General features: G+C 37.9%; 1 protein-coding gene across 2 annotated transcripts in view; it reads left to right on the top strand.

Moving 5' to 3' along the window:
• LOC124721975 (metal-response element-binding transcription factor 2) overlaps nt 1-13,668 on the top strand; it is a 112,295-nt gene that overhangs the window by 60,964 nt on the left and 37,663 nt on the right. For both annotated transcript variants that reach the window (XM_047247143.1, XM_047247142.1), the window contains 2 exons: nt 6,703-6,825; nt 10,338-10,541. In XM_047247143.1, the coding sequence (XP_047103099.1) occupies nt 6,703-6,825; nt 10,338-10,541 (327 nt within the window). The remainder of the gene's footprint in view (nt 1-6,702; nt 6,826-10,337; nt 10,542-13,668) is intronic.

Consider the following 13,668-nt stretch of genomic DNA (forward strand, 5'->3'; position numbering starts at 1 on the left):
GTTCGTCCTCTTTTCTGTTCTATTGTTGTTTACTAACAATGGTCTATCTCTCAAGATTGACCTTGCTGCATGGTGATAAGAGTCACAATGTGGTCCTCTGCAGCTCCGTACATCTATAACTGAAGCGAAGTGGCAGGCATTCATAAAATGTAGCCAGTCTAGTTCACTATTATATTGACGGCAGACTTCCATGTGCCGAGGTAATCCCTTTGTTTGGAAAGCAGAAAATTGATGCATAAGAACTCCATTGTCATTGTTTTCTTTGTGCAGTGAATGTTTTCCAGAGACTCCATATTGATGCTCATTCCTTCAAAGTTTTACATGAAAATCTGCTACCATTAAAATCAACAGTGCAACTAACTTTTTCCAGGTCTTCATAAAACAGTTCTTTTATTATATTGACCTTTTCCTCTGTTGGTGCATGTGCCTTTACTATTGATATATTTGTAAATTTCCCTCTTACTCTAGATCTGCATATTATTTCATTTATAGGTCCAAATTCTAATAAGCTTATTCTAGCTCTCCTGGTTTTTATAAACCCTGTTCCAAATTGGCCAGTTCTTTCCTCTGGCACAGTATATGCTAAGTACTCAGGTCTGATGATCTCCCAATTTCCTTGTCATCAATTTTCTGTAGCTCTTCAGTGTCGTACTTAAATTTTAAAATTTTGCTGTAGGGTCATCAGCCCCATGCCCAACCCCTAAGCAGTGGCTGCATCGTGTGTTGCCAATCCATGCTAGTCCACATCAGACAGGCTGCCTCACGTACTGTGAGAGGGCTCAGTTTAAGGGGAGGGGAAAAAAGTACTCAAAGGAAATATATCAGGAGGGGGAGAGATTTTTTGATGAAATGTTCTTGGTCAACTTTCCATGTCAAATTGGAATAAATTCTCAATCTTTAACTTTTTAATTCTTATAACAGTCATTTAACAGTGATGTATTGGTTCCTTTTTCTAGATGAACAAAATTGAATTACGTTAGAGAATAAAAATCTGTCATCCGAGTATTGCAAATTTGGAGACTGGGCTTCTGAGAATGACGCACTTGAGAAATTCACTATGTGTTTTGAAGATGAGATGAGATTGTACCTAATGCCAAGCAAGACAGATAACAAAGACCATAATATGTTGTTTTAATGCTGGAAATTATGGCATAATTGTTTCCAAACCTTTGTAGTCTGCTACACAAGATTTTAGCCATTGCTGCTGGTAATATATTTTGAAAAATTAGCTCAGAAGTGCACACAAATTGCAGGTTATGATGATGATGTAGTAGCTGTATCAATGACAAACAATCCAGAGCATATAGAGAGCATCTTGACAGGTACAGGAATTAGTGTCCAAAATGTGGTTGTAGTGAGACGAGTAAGGTACCGCCCAAATCCTCCAAAAACAAATGTGAAATATATAAATTAAAAAAGGGATAAACGTTCTCTTGATGCCTTCCAAGAGACTGTCCCCATTCCTTCCATATTAACTATGTAAGCATTGACCGTTTGCAACTTAAATTCAGAGTAGTGGTGTTAACAGCAACTGAACCTCTTATACTCAGTAAATTAATATGTGGAACAAATCTCCTGTGTGGTACATTGGGAACACTAATCAGAAAAAAACCCACAGAGAACAATAATCAGAGCAATAAAAAAAAAAAGCATGCCAGATGTGAAAGAACGTAAAATCTCCAAGATAGTCAACAGTTTTCAAATGCTCGAAACTTCAAAGCAAGATGTTTTTAATGTTCTTGAAATCTTTCAGAAAATTGAAAAAGATTTCAGTAGTGCCTAAAGTACATTAGTGGCAAGACACAATACCTACATTGCTTGATTGCAGTGGTATTGTACCGATGACAGCACAACGGAGGCAGAATTACTAGACACAGTTTTATGAAATTACTTCAGAAAAGAAGATGCAGTAAGTATCCCAGAATTCAGCCAACATGAGTAATTTGGAAGTAGATACTCCTAGTGTAGAAAAGAAGCTTCGGCCACTTTTAAAAGCCATGTCTTCCGGTCCAGATTGTATACTAGTTAGGCTTCTTTCAGTGCATGGTATGAAATAACCGCTTTTTTTTAAGCAATCATACATAACTGATCACTGGATGAAAAATCCATAGCTGAAGACTGAAAAGTTCGAAGGTCATACCAATATACAAGAAAGGAAATAGAAGTATTTTGCTGAATTATAGACCCATATAATTGACAACGATTAAGTGCAGGACTTTGTAACGTGTGCTGTGTTCCAATGTGATATATCTCAAATAAAATGATCTGTTGATATACAACCAGCACAGATTCAGAAAATGGCATGGTTTTATTTATTTATTTTAGTTATTTATGCCTCGGACCTTTGGAGGTGACGGAGTCCCACCTCTAATTGATAAACCAGGGACTCCTAAGATAAGATAAGGTATGTTAACGAACGACTGATGTGGATAGATTTGACAGTGTCTAGCAAGAAAATTAGGATTGTATCAGTATATTCGCATTGTGAAGGCACAGATCAAGGTCAGATGGATAGTTTTTATGACGCACTCAGTGATTTAGTTGTTAGAGTAAAGGACAAGGACAGTGTTTCACTCATGGGTGATTTTAATCCCAGGATTGGAAATCGAACAGAAGGGTATGAAAAGGTTATGGGTAAATTTGGAGAGGATGTGGAGGCCAACAGGAACGGGAAACAACTCTTGGATTTCTGTGCCAGTATGGGCTTAGTAATCACAAACTCCTTTTTTAAACATAAGAACATTCACCGGTATACTTGGGAAGGCAGGGGAACCAGATCTGTTATTGAGTATATAATAAAAGATCAGGAATTCAGGAAGGCTGTGAGGGTCACACTTGTATTCAGGGTATTCTCTGATGACAGTGATCACTATTTAATCTACAGTGAAATTGGTATTGTGAGGCCGAAAGTGCAGGAGGTCAGGTCCATATGTAGGAGGATAAGAGTGAAGAAACTTCAGGATAAGGAAATCAGGCACAAGTACATAACTGTGATCTCAGAAAGGTACCAGTTAGTTGAATTTAGTCAACTAAAGTCATTGGAAAAGGAATGGACAAGGGATAGGTACACAGTACTAGAAGAGGCTAAAGACTGTCTTGGAACAGTAGTGTGTAAAGGTAGGATGAAGCAAACAGCTTGGTGGAATGACACAGTCAAGGCAGCCTGTAAAAGGAAAAAGAAGGCATATCAAAAATGGCTACATACTAGAACTCGGGTAGACAGAGAAAGTTACGTTGAAGAAAGAAACAAAGCCAAACAGATAATTGCAGCATCCAAGAAGAAATCTTGGGAAGACTTTGGAAACAGGTTGGAGACTTAGGGTCAAGCTGCTTGAAAACCATTCTGGAGTGTAATTAGCAGTCTTCGAAAGGGAGGTAAGAAGGAAATGACAAGTATTTTGGACAGGTCAGGAAAACTGCTAGTGAATCCTGTTGATGCCTTGGGCAGATGGAGGGAATATTTTAAAGAGTTACTCAATGTAGGTGACAATATGATCAGCAATGTTTCAGATTTCGATCTACAATGGGATAGGAATGATGATGGAAATAGGATCACGTTTGAGGAAATGGTCAATAGATTGCAGTGCAATAAAGCGGCTGGGGTGGATGAAATTAAGTCGGAACTCATCAAATACAGTGGAACGTCAGGTCTTAAATGGCTACACAGGATAATTGAAATGGCATGGGAGTCAGGACAGGTTCCATCAGACTGGACGAAAGCAGTAATCACACCAATCTTTAAAAATTGAAACAGAAAAGATTGTAACAACTACAGAGGTATCTCTTTAATCAGCGTTGTGGGTAAAATCTTCTCAGGTATTGTTGAAAGGAAAGTGCGAGTATTAGTTGAGGACAAATTGGATGAAAATCAGTGTGGGTTTAGGCCTCTTGGAGGTTGCCAGGACCAGATATTTAGCTTACTGCAAATAATGGAGAAGTGTTACAAGCGGAACAGGGAATTGTATCTATGCTTTATAGATCTAGAAAAGGCATATGACTAGGTTCCTAGGAGGAAGTTATTGTCTGTTCTACGAAATTATGGAATAGGAAGTAAACTTTTGCAAGCAATTAAAGGTCTTTACATAGTTAGGCAGGCAGCAGTTAGTTGACGGTAAATTAGGTTCATGGTTCAGAGTAGTTTCAGGGGTAAGACAAGGCTGCAACCTGTCTCCACTGTTGTTCATATTATTTATGGATCATATTTTGAAAACAATAGACTGGCTGGGTGAGATTAAGATATGTGAACACAAAATAAGCAGTCTCGCATATGCGGATGACTTAGTTGTGATGGCAGATTCGATTGAAAGTTTCCAAAGTAATATTTCAGAGCTAGATCAGAAATGGAAGGACTATGGTATGAAGATTAGCATCTCCAAAACGAAAGTAATGTCAATGGGAAAGAGAGAGAAACGGACTGAGTGCCAAATAGGAGGAACAAAGTTAGAACAGGTGGACGGTTTCAAGTACTTAGGATGCATATTCTCACAGGATGGCAACATAGTGAAAGAACTGGAAGCGAGGTGTAGCAAAGCTAATGCAGTGAGCACTCAGCTTCAATCTACTCTCTTCTGCAAGAAGGAAGTCAGTACCAAGGCTAAGTTATCTGTGCACCGTTCAATCTTTCGACCAACTTTGTTGTATGGGAGAAAAAGCTGGGTGGATTCAGGTTACCTTATCAGTAAGGTTGAGGTTACAGATATGAAAGTAGCTAGGATGATTGCAGGTACTAGTAGATGGGAACAGTGGCAGGAGGGTGTCTACAATGAGGAAATCAAAGAAAAACTGGGAATGAACTCTATAGATGTAGCAGTCAAGGCGAACAGGCTTAGAGGGTGGGGTCGTGTTACGCGCATGGGAAAAGCAAGGTTACCCAAGAGACTCATGGGTTCAGCAGTAGAGGGTAGGAGGAGTTGGGGTAGACCAAGGAGAAGGTACCTGGATTCGGTTAAGAATGATTTTGAAGTAATAGGCTTAACATCAGAAGAGGCACCAATGTTAGCACTGAATACGGGATCATGGAGGAATTTTATAAAGAGGACTATGCTCCAGACTGAACGCAGAAAGGCATAATCTGTCTTAGATGATGATGATGATGATGATGATGATGAGTTATTTATTTTTTAAACATAATTTCCTCTTGATTCGTATGAAGTAATAACGCTATGAGCGTGGATCTCAAATTGATTCCATACTTATGGATTTCCTGAAGGCTTTTGACACTGTATATGAATCATCATTTCAGTTTTGTGATTAGATTCATGATTTCATGTCACAAAGGCCACAGATTGTAGTGTTTGACAGGTTGTAGATTCAACTAAGTACCAAGGAATTGCAGTTGCAAACATTGCATAGAAAATATTGTGGGGAAGGTAAATCAACATCTGCCTTTTATTGGCAGAACATTTCGGAGATGTAACAGATCTACTAAAGAGACTGTCTACACTGTACTGGTCTGTCCTATTCTGCAGTATTGCTGCATGATATGGGATCTGTGCGTGATTTCATAGACATATGACACCAAAAAAGATCAAAGGACAGACCATTATGTATCATCATGAAATAGGGGAGAAAATAACATGGATATAAATAAATTGGGTTGATGATAATGAAAACGAAGGCTTTTTCTCTGCCACGTAAACTTTTCATGAAATTTCAGTTGCCAACTTCCCTCTCCGAATGCCAAAATATTTTGACTCCCACCTAAATAGGGAGAAATTACCATTGTAATAAAGTAAGAGAAATCAGAGGTCACACAGAACGAGTTAGGTGTTCATTTTCCCATGTGCTGTTAGAGTGTGGAATGGTTGAGAAATTGTCTGAAAGTGGTTTTGTGAATCCTTTGCCAAGCATTGAAGTGTAAATTGCAGAGTAATGTAGTGCTCTGGCCGAACATAATTTCAGTAACATAGGATTTGTCGTATCAAAGAAAAGGAGTAAAAAAAGTGCTCAAAATGTGAATGACATTCTACTTATACACAATTATATGGTAAGGTTCTCACCAAAACGGTTTGCTGTAAAATTGCGTGGTTTCCTTTCATGTAAGTACAGAAGGAATAATTTTTATTCTTATTTATTTTCAGGTTGAATCTGATGCAGTGAGCATAGAATAAAAAAAAATTAAATCAATTTAGAAACAAAACTATTTTCTGCTTCTTGATGCTGTTACCTAGATAAGAAGTGTGGCAGCTATGTTTGTAATGACTGTATTTTCATGGTTCATTGAATCTGTTGTATGGAAATGTAAAATTATGTGTGACTGCTTACGCTGCAGCAAAATTGCTGTTGCAGCTTTAGTTTATCCTACACACCTGCGTAGATAACATGAAACTTTGAACCCTAAAAAAATTTAGGGAAGCTTGCATTACCACAACTGTAGACCCCTCCCTGTCCAATTTTGTGGGATACCCTTTTGTCTGGCTCCTTTGTCAAGACCACTTCATTGTCTTCTGTTCTCCCCTGCTGATGCCAATCCATCTTGATGACACAGATTGCCAAGTTTCTAACTACATGTGAAATCACATCCTGTCATTAATTCTTATTCTTGGTATATCTCAAAGAAAATTTTGTAGATCTGGTAATTTCAAGATCAGGACCTGATACTGCATATTTTATGTTGTTGTGAACAGTACATTAAAAGAAATCCCTAACCATTCATTAGCTTAACTTGGTTTTCTCGAACTAATTATATGCTGTGTGTTTTAGGAATCTGATGAAAGTCCTGCAGCACCAGACAGTACAACAAAGGAGCGTTGCTGTTTCACTGAAGGTGAAGATGTACTACTGCAGCAGAAGGATGGCCGTTATTATTTAGGAACAGTCGTTGAGGTATGAGAGATTACAGTACTAGTAATTAGTTTGAAATTGCTTGATGTTGAAATAATATAATGATAAAGTACTGTTTAATTAGCTTTAAATTCATAATGTTGAAGTAGTATAATGAGGAACTGATACTTCAGTGTGAAAAATTATCACTTAGTTATTAATATAAATTACAGTGGTTATATTTTCAAGAGTGTACTTATATCATTACTTTTACTGCCCTGTTTCAATGTTAGAATCACACTTAAAATGGAAATTTTAGAGGTTTGCATAAAGTTCATTGAATGTTAAAACATACATTAAATCCTAAAATTAACAAACCTGCTTGTAACAGGTATTTCCAATGATCTTGGTGAAATTTGCATAAGAACAATATTATTCCTTTGAGAAAAACTCTGCTTTTGAAGCATAAACATGAAATATTCTACAAATTAAAAGCCAACGTTTACACATTTCCTGATATGGCCAAGTCAGTTTTCTTTTGGTTTCCCCCAAGTGTTGTGTAATGGCAGTAAATGATGATAATTTTTTTCCAGTTGACATGTTCTTAGATCACAGTTTTTGGTCAGTAACCAAATTCGCTCGTATCAGTACTGAAACGAGTGTTGAATAATCTGGAAAAGCAATTTCCGTCCTGCCTACCATGCAATCTTGTCACTTGATCGGATGTCAGTCACTGAGACAACGAAGCACAAGCCAAGAAGTATAGTTGCTTATTGTCAAGTTTATTAGTTTTACTTTGGTGAAGCTATAGCCTGTAAGTGTAGAAAGCGAAAACTGACAATCACCCACGATGTTGAAGACAATCATAACATGCAACTTTCCAACATGGCAAGAAGTATGATTTGGTGCTGTCTTCATTATGTGACATACTCAGAAACAAAGAGGCATTCTTAAATGCTTAAGATACCAGTAGGAAGAACTTTTGATGTTACAATTCAGCAGTGTGGAAAATCTTCTTGTAAAATGATTTCAAGGAACGATAAGTAATAGCATCGCTATAAGCAGAAACATACTGCAAGAGAAGGCTTATGAAATTGACCTAAAAACTGATGTTGAAATTTTTCAGTGCATCAAACTGTTGGTTGAATCATTAAAACTGTGAGGTGGTGGGCATAGAAGGTATAAATTATTGCAAGATCCTTAGATTGCCTTGATTGTGACAGTATTGTGAGCCCAGAGACATTTCCAGTGCAGATGACACTTAAATTTTTTTAAATAATTTAATCTGCAAGACCTATTCTGTTGAGGGTTAAAAATTCCACAGAAGTGAAAAAGTTGAGAATGGATGACTGCACTATTGTGGTTAAATAATGAATGCGATTGTGATGTAAGTGGAAAGTTTCCTACATTGGGAACATTTAGAGCTCCCAAGTGTTTCAAAAAGATCAAAACACTATCTTAATACAACAGGAATCGCTGGATGATGACAGATTTTACAAGATTTCTCAGTCGTTTAGATGTGAAGATGGGTTCAGCAAGAATGAAAATAGTATTTATCATCAACCAATGCCCTTTACATTCCAAGGAAACACCATTTCGATGAATGTAAATGCTGTGTTCCTTCCTCCAAACTATACAAGCCATATGCAGCCTCTGGACCTGGGCAAATACACTCTATTACAATCAGATGCAGAGTAGCAGTTCAGCAGAAGTCAGTTTTATTCCTTGAGAGGAAGGAAGTTGTGAGCTTCAGCATCTACAGACTATGTTCGCTGGTGCCTGAAATTGTGTAACACAACCGACTGTGTTAAATTGTTTCACAAAGGCTGCCTGTTCGTGGTTAAATCAGTTGCTGTTGAAAATGACATTGTTCCATCAGAAGAATGGAGTAAAATCACAGATGTTCTTTAAAATGTGTCACTACAATATGCTGACAGAACAAAACAAACAGTGCTTCTTTTCCTTTTTAAGTGTTCTGTGAATCTGTAGCACAGCATATTGGTGAGTTTGTAATTAAATAACACTTAACATTTCCTAAACATGCTTGATTTGTGATTCTGGGTTATTCCTTTTGTGTACTTGGGCAGAAAACTTGATTAAGAAAAACTGAGGGGTTGCGTAGTGGTTAGCAAACTGGACTCACATTTGGGAGGCCGATGGTTCAAATAGGTGTCCACGCATCCAGATTTAGGTTTTCTGTGGTTTCCCTAAATTGCTCCAGGAAAATGCCAAAATGGTTCCATTGAAAAAGCCCAACCGATTTTCTTCTGCGTGCATCCTTAACCTGAGCTTGAGCTCCGTCTCTAATGACCTTGTTGTGAATGGGACATTAAACACAATGTTCCTAGCTTCCCTTATTGTTTTAAGAAAAAAATATTTGGACCACTAGAGATTCTTTAAAAGGAGTTTTACTTTATGTACACAGGCATCAGAACAGTAGGTGTTGGGATAAGTGAACTAAGTTACAAGAAAGTTTTTGAAGGGGCTATGTATCCTTAGCTCTTCTGGTGAGTTAAATTAGCGTGAAGCTCTTGGGTTTCTGACAAAGTGAGTTCATCACAACTGCATGATGTTTTAACTGAATTAAATGTGCTGTCCGGCCCAGTCATCAAAACAGCAACCAGGAATGTATCTCGACAGAACACCATCAGAGGGAGGATTTCCATAAAAATGGTAATGGGGAGAGGCAGATAAAAATTTCTGTCTAAAGAATCCATAAGCCCAAAGTTGATGGTCTGAGAGAAGTAGATATGCCTTCCTTCACTATGCAGATCCAGTTACTTCCGCATTCTTGAGGATTTTAGACATTATATCAGTATTCAGAGAAGCATGGATAGCAAATAACTGTATCAGCTCGATTAATGACATGGTGTCTACAGCATCCAGTGAGAGTGAGGCTGATACATTGGCCAGGTGCAACAGTGTCTCATAGCACTTATGTTAGTTGAGAACATATTTTACAAAAACACAGACTACATAAAATTCATTATTTTACCTGAGTGATATATAAGCCGATTGGGTTTTGAGACGGTGAAGCACAGAAAACTTCTGAATCAGAGTTAATAATTTCCTCATAAACAAAGATAGGGTTATCAGCTCAGTATTGCATGTATCGCCACATTAACAGCAATACACCAACTAGTGCACTTCATCAAGAAGTGGACTAAGAGTTGGAACCTACTTACCACACTGAGAACTGAACATGACCTCTTCCAGTAAAAGATGTGCCCATGCAGTTGGAGGGCAGTTGATCTGTGATAATAACTACGAAAATAAGAAAATAGGTATTATCATCATTGCAAGAGGATGACAGAGCTGGATTTAATTAATGCCACTGCTGTGCCATGAGCTCATTTGGCTGAAAACCATATAGCTGTGTATACAAAGTAATTTCTGTCTTTTTTTAAAAAATGAAACAAAATATTGTTTAATGGAAGAAAACCTGCAAATTGTGGACACTTCGTGATTTCACTCTAAAATATTAATTTTTCTGCCATTTATATAATAGATATATTGAGTGCATTAATCTTGCAATTACATGTTCATTCCCATACTGATGATTGTGTACATTCCAGGTTGATCTGTCAGCAGAAAAATGTTTGGTGAAATTTGGGGACAACACTGAGAGTTGGTCATCTTTTAAAGACTTGGCAAAATTATCACATCCAGATTCCTCAAACATTCTATGTGTAATCTGCAAAAAATCTACTCCAAAATCAGATAATGAGATAATTGTGTGTGACAAATGTGGTCGTGGTTATCATCAACTGTGCCACCAAGTTAGTAACTTTATATTTTAGTACAAATAGATTCTTCTGAATTGAATTTATTGTGAATGATACAGTGGTACAAAAATAAGTAATGAATCATTTTCTTGTAAATATTGTTTTTATAATTGCTGTGTGTTACTTGAGTGCAGTCACAACTAATTCTGTTGAACAAGATGCCATTATATGTTAATGATAATATTTAAATATTAGATGATTTTCATCATTTCCTATATCAAGCAAATAAACGAACAAAAGCTTTTTGCCATGACGCTCTTCTGGGTGATTGGAGAGGGGTGTGAAATGGAAGTGATGATGGGTAGGGAGATAAAGGGACAGGTGGGTAAGAGATGATACACATGTCAGGAAATGCTCATCTGTGTGCATTGAGGTGTAGTTGAATGCTTTGAATGACTACCAGGGGTAGCAGAGGGAATGTTATGCTGAGAATCACACTTTGTTACTGGTTGTTTAAACATACCCTTATCACACTTTGGTACTGGCCACTAATACTGGTAAGCAGTGCATTCGTGCTTATGTTATACTGTTTTTTAGCATATTTTTATTAATGACATGATTTCTTTATGGGTGGTCTTGCCTCTTATAGGATAGGATATATTAGTGGTACTACTGGCATATGATGTGTTTGGATGTGCTACATCAAACAAATGGCTAGCAGTTTGGGATCTAATCACTTAACTATATTCACTGAGCAAGCTATCTTCACTTCAGATGTTATCCAGAGAAATTTTCAATGTTGCTTTAAAAAAAAAAAGAAAAAAAATCAAGACTCAGTTTATTATGCTTATTGTCTTACTAAACAGTCTAGCATGATTAACCCTTTTTTGCTGTGGATGTGTGTACACATCCTGCTACACTGTTCCCTAGGTGTTTGGATATGTATAAGTTCGCTGCTTGGGTTTTTCATACAGTGCTGTGGACATCTATTTGCGTGTTGAGCCACTGACTTCTCCCTGCTGCGCACAAGTTACTCCCATTTCTTGGTGGATAAAAAAGTTTCAAGTATTTATGATACAACATATGTGCCTCATTGCTTGCTAAGTTTGCAAAAAACCTTGTTTCGATATGTTGAATCGTTTATGAGATATGGTGATTGTCATGACCACATAATTCACAATCACAAGGACATAAATGAGTGCATCATGCAGGATCGTCCATTGGATATAAAATCCATCCATTTGAAAACAAAATGAGATATCGTTCTGCTCTCAGTTTTAAATATGCTATCTACGTTTAACACTGTGCAATATTTCAGCTAAAATCAACTATATGCAAAGTTTACACAATGCATTTTTACCTCTGCCAACTCTTTAAAATCGCGTGAAATGTTTTACTTAATTTGATGTAGCTCAGTATGTATGATGGATAATAAAAAGAAATTCAGTTCATCGTCCAGTGAAGATATTGGACTGTAAGATGTGCAAAAATCAAATTCTTTCACGTAATAGTTTTTGATAAATCGGATGATGAGTATTCCGTGTTGGCCGGAACGCAGTCTCTCGGAACAGATTACCAGCATTTGACGAGCAGTACAGCCATAACAAAAGCCACCCTTAGCACAGAATGCAGAGAGCACTTCTGTTGCTGCAAAAGTTTAATGGGTCTTTGCTGTAAAATCCTTCCAGGATTGGAATAGGTTCATTTGACAAAGAGATGATTATTCTTCAAGCATGATAGTCCCTCGACAATATAGTCGTGGTGTAACATTGTAACAGATAACAGTCCTTGCAGTATTATTTCTTGACCATCAGGTGATGAAATCCTACCATATTAGATTTTGTGTGTTGAGATATGGATAAAGAAAATTAGGCTTTTCTATTACATAAACTACATCACTATTGTTGCTACTACGAGTATTGAAAGGAATTCTACAGAGTAACTTTAGCTCACACATTTATTCGCACTATTACAGTTTCAGTCAATATTGTATACACGTGTTGCAGAGGGCATTACAGTCTACAATTTTATCTATAACACAAAATTTTTTTGTCCCCAATGTCCTCCGCACACTGGTCTACCTCACGGGACATTACCAGCTGGAGCAGTTGGCAGATCTTCATGCCATCCAGCTGCCAGAGAATGACGCATCTTACTTTGACATCCTTGACAAACTGCACCTCTTCCACTACTGCTCTCTTCCAGGCATGCCGTGGTTTAATATCCTTCTGAAGTAGAAAGACATCTAATCTTGGTTTTTTTACTCAAGGGATAACCCTTCACCTCATGGTAGCTTTTTAGTAGCAGGAGGTAATCATTTCTCCACCTGTACTAAATGTCCTCATTGTCCTTCTGTCATAGTTGAATCTCCTTGGCAAGATCCCTTCTTCTGGCTGTGTCTGGCCTACATGGAATAAATCGTTACTACACTGTCCAGTCACATTAATGCAACCACCTATCAGAAGTCTGTATGATCTTCTTTTCATTGTGGACTGCTACGAGATATGCAGAAAGAGTTTCAGCACGGTTCTAGTAAGTACCGACAGGGCTGTGGAGCCACGCCAACTCCAGTGCCATGGCCAACTGCACTAGGTTTCTCATTTGAGGATCAGTGGCATGAACAGCCCAATCGAGGTGGTCCCACAGATTCTCGATTGTGTTGAAATCCAGAGAGTTCAGTGACCAAGGGTAAACAGTAAACTCGTATGGGTGCTATTTGAACCACGCACATACGCTGCGAGCTGTATGACATGTTGTGTTGTCCTGCTTGTAGATCGAGCCAAAGAAAACAAACTGCAGGTAGAGGTGGACGTGGTCATCAAGGTTGCATACTTGCATTGATTCGTTGTGCCTTTCAGAATGCTAAGGTGCCACAAAAAACGCCCAACACCATCACGCATGCAGGATGATTGCTTTCAGGTGTTTTATGCCATACCCACGAATGGCCATCTGTCCAATGGAACATAAAATGTAATTCATCTGAAATGGACCCCCGTTGACACTCAGTGGATGTCCAGTTGCAGTATTGGCATACTAATTCCAGCCTTTGTCACCGATGAACAGCAGTCAGCATGGGTGCATGAATCAAGTACCTACTGCGGAAGCTCATGTACAGCAACATTTGCTGAACAATCATTGGGAGACACTGTTGGTAGCCCCCTTCGTTCATCTGGGTGGTCAA

This window comes from Schistocerca piceifrons, chromosome X, assembly GCF_021461385.2.
Source record: "Schistocerca piceifrons isolate TAMUIC-IGC-003096 chromosome X, iqSchPice1.1, whole genome shotgun sequence".
Classification (NCBI taxonomy): domain Eukaryota; kingdom Metazoa; phylum Arthropoda; class Insecta; order Orthoptera; family Acrididae; genus Schistocerca; species Schistocerca piceifrons.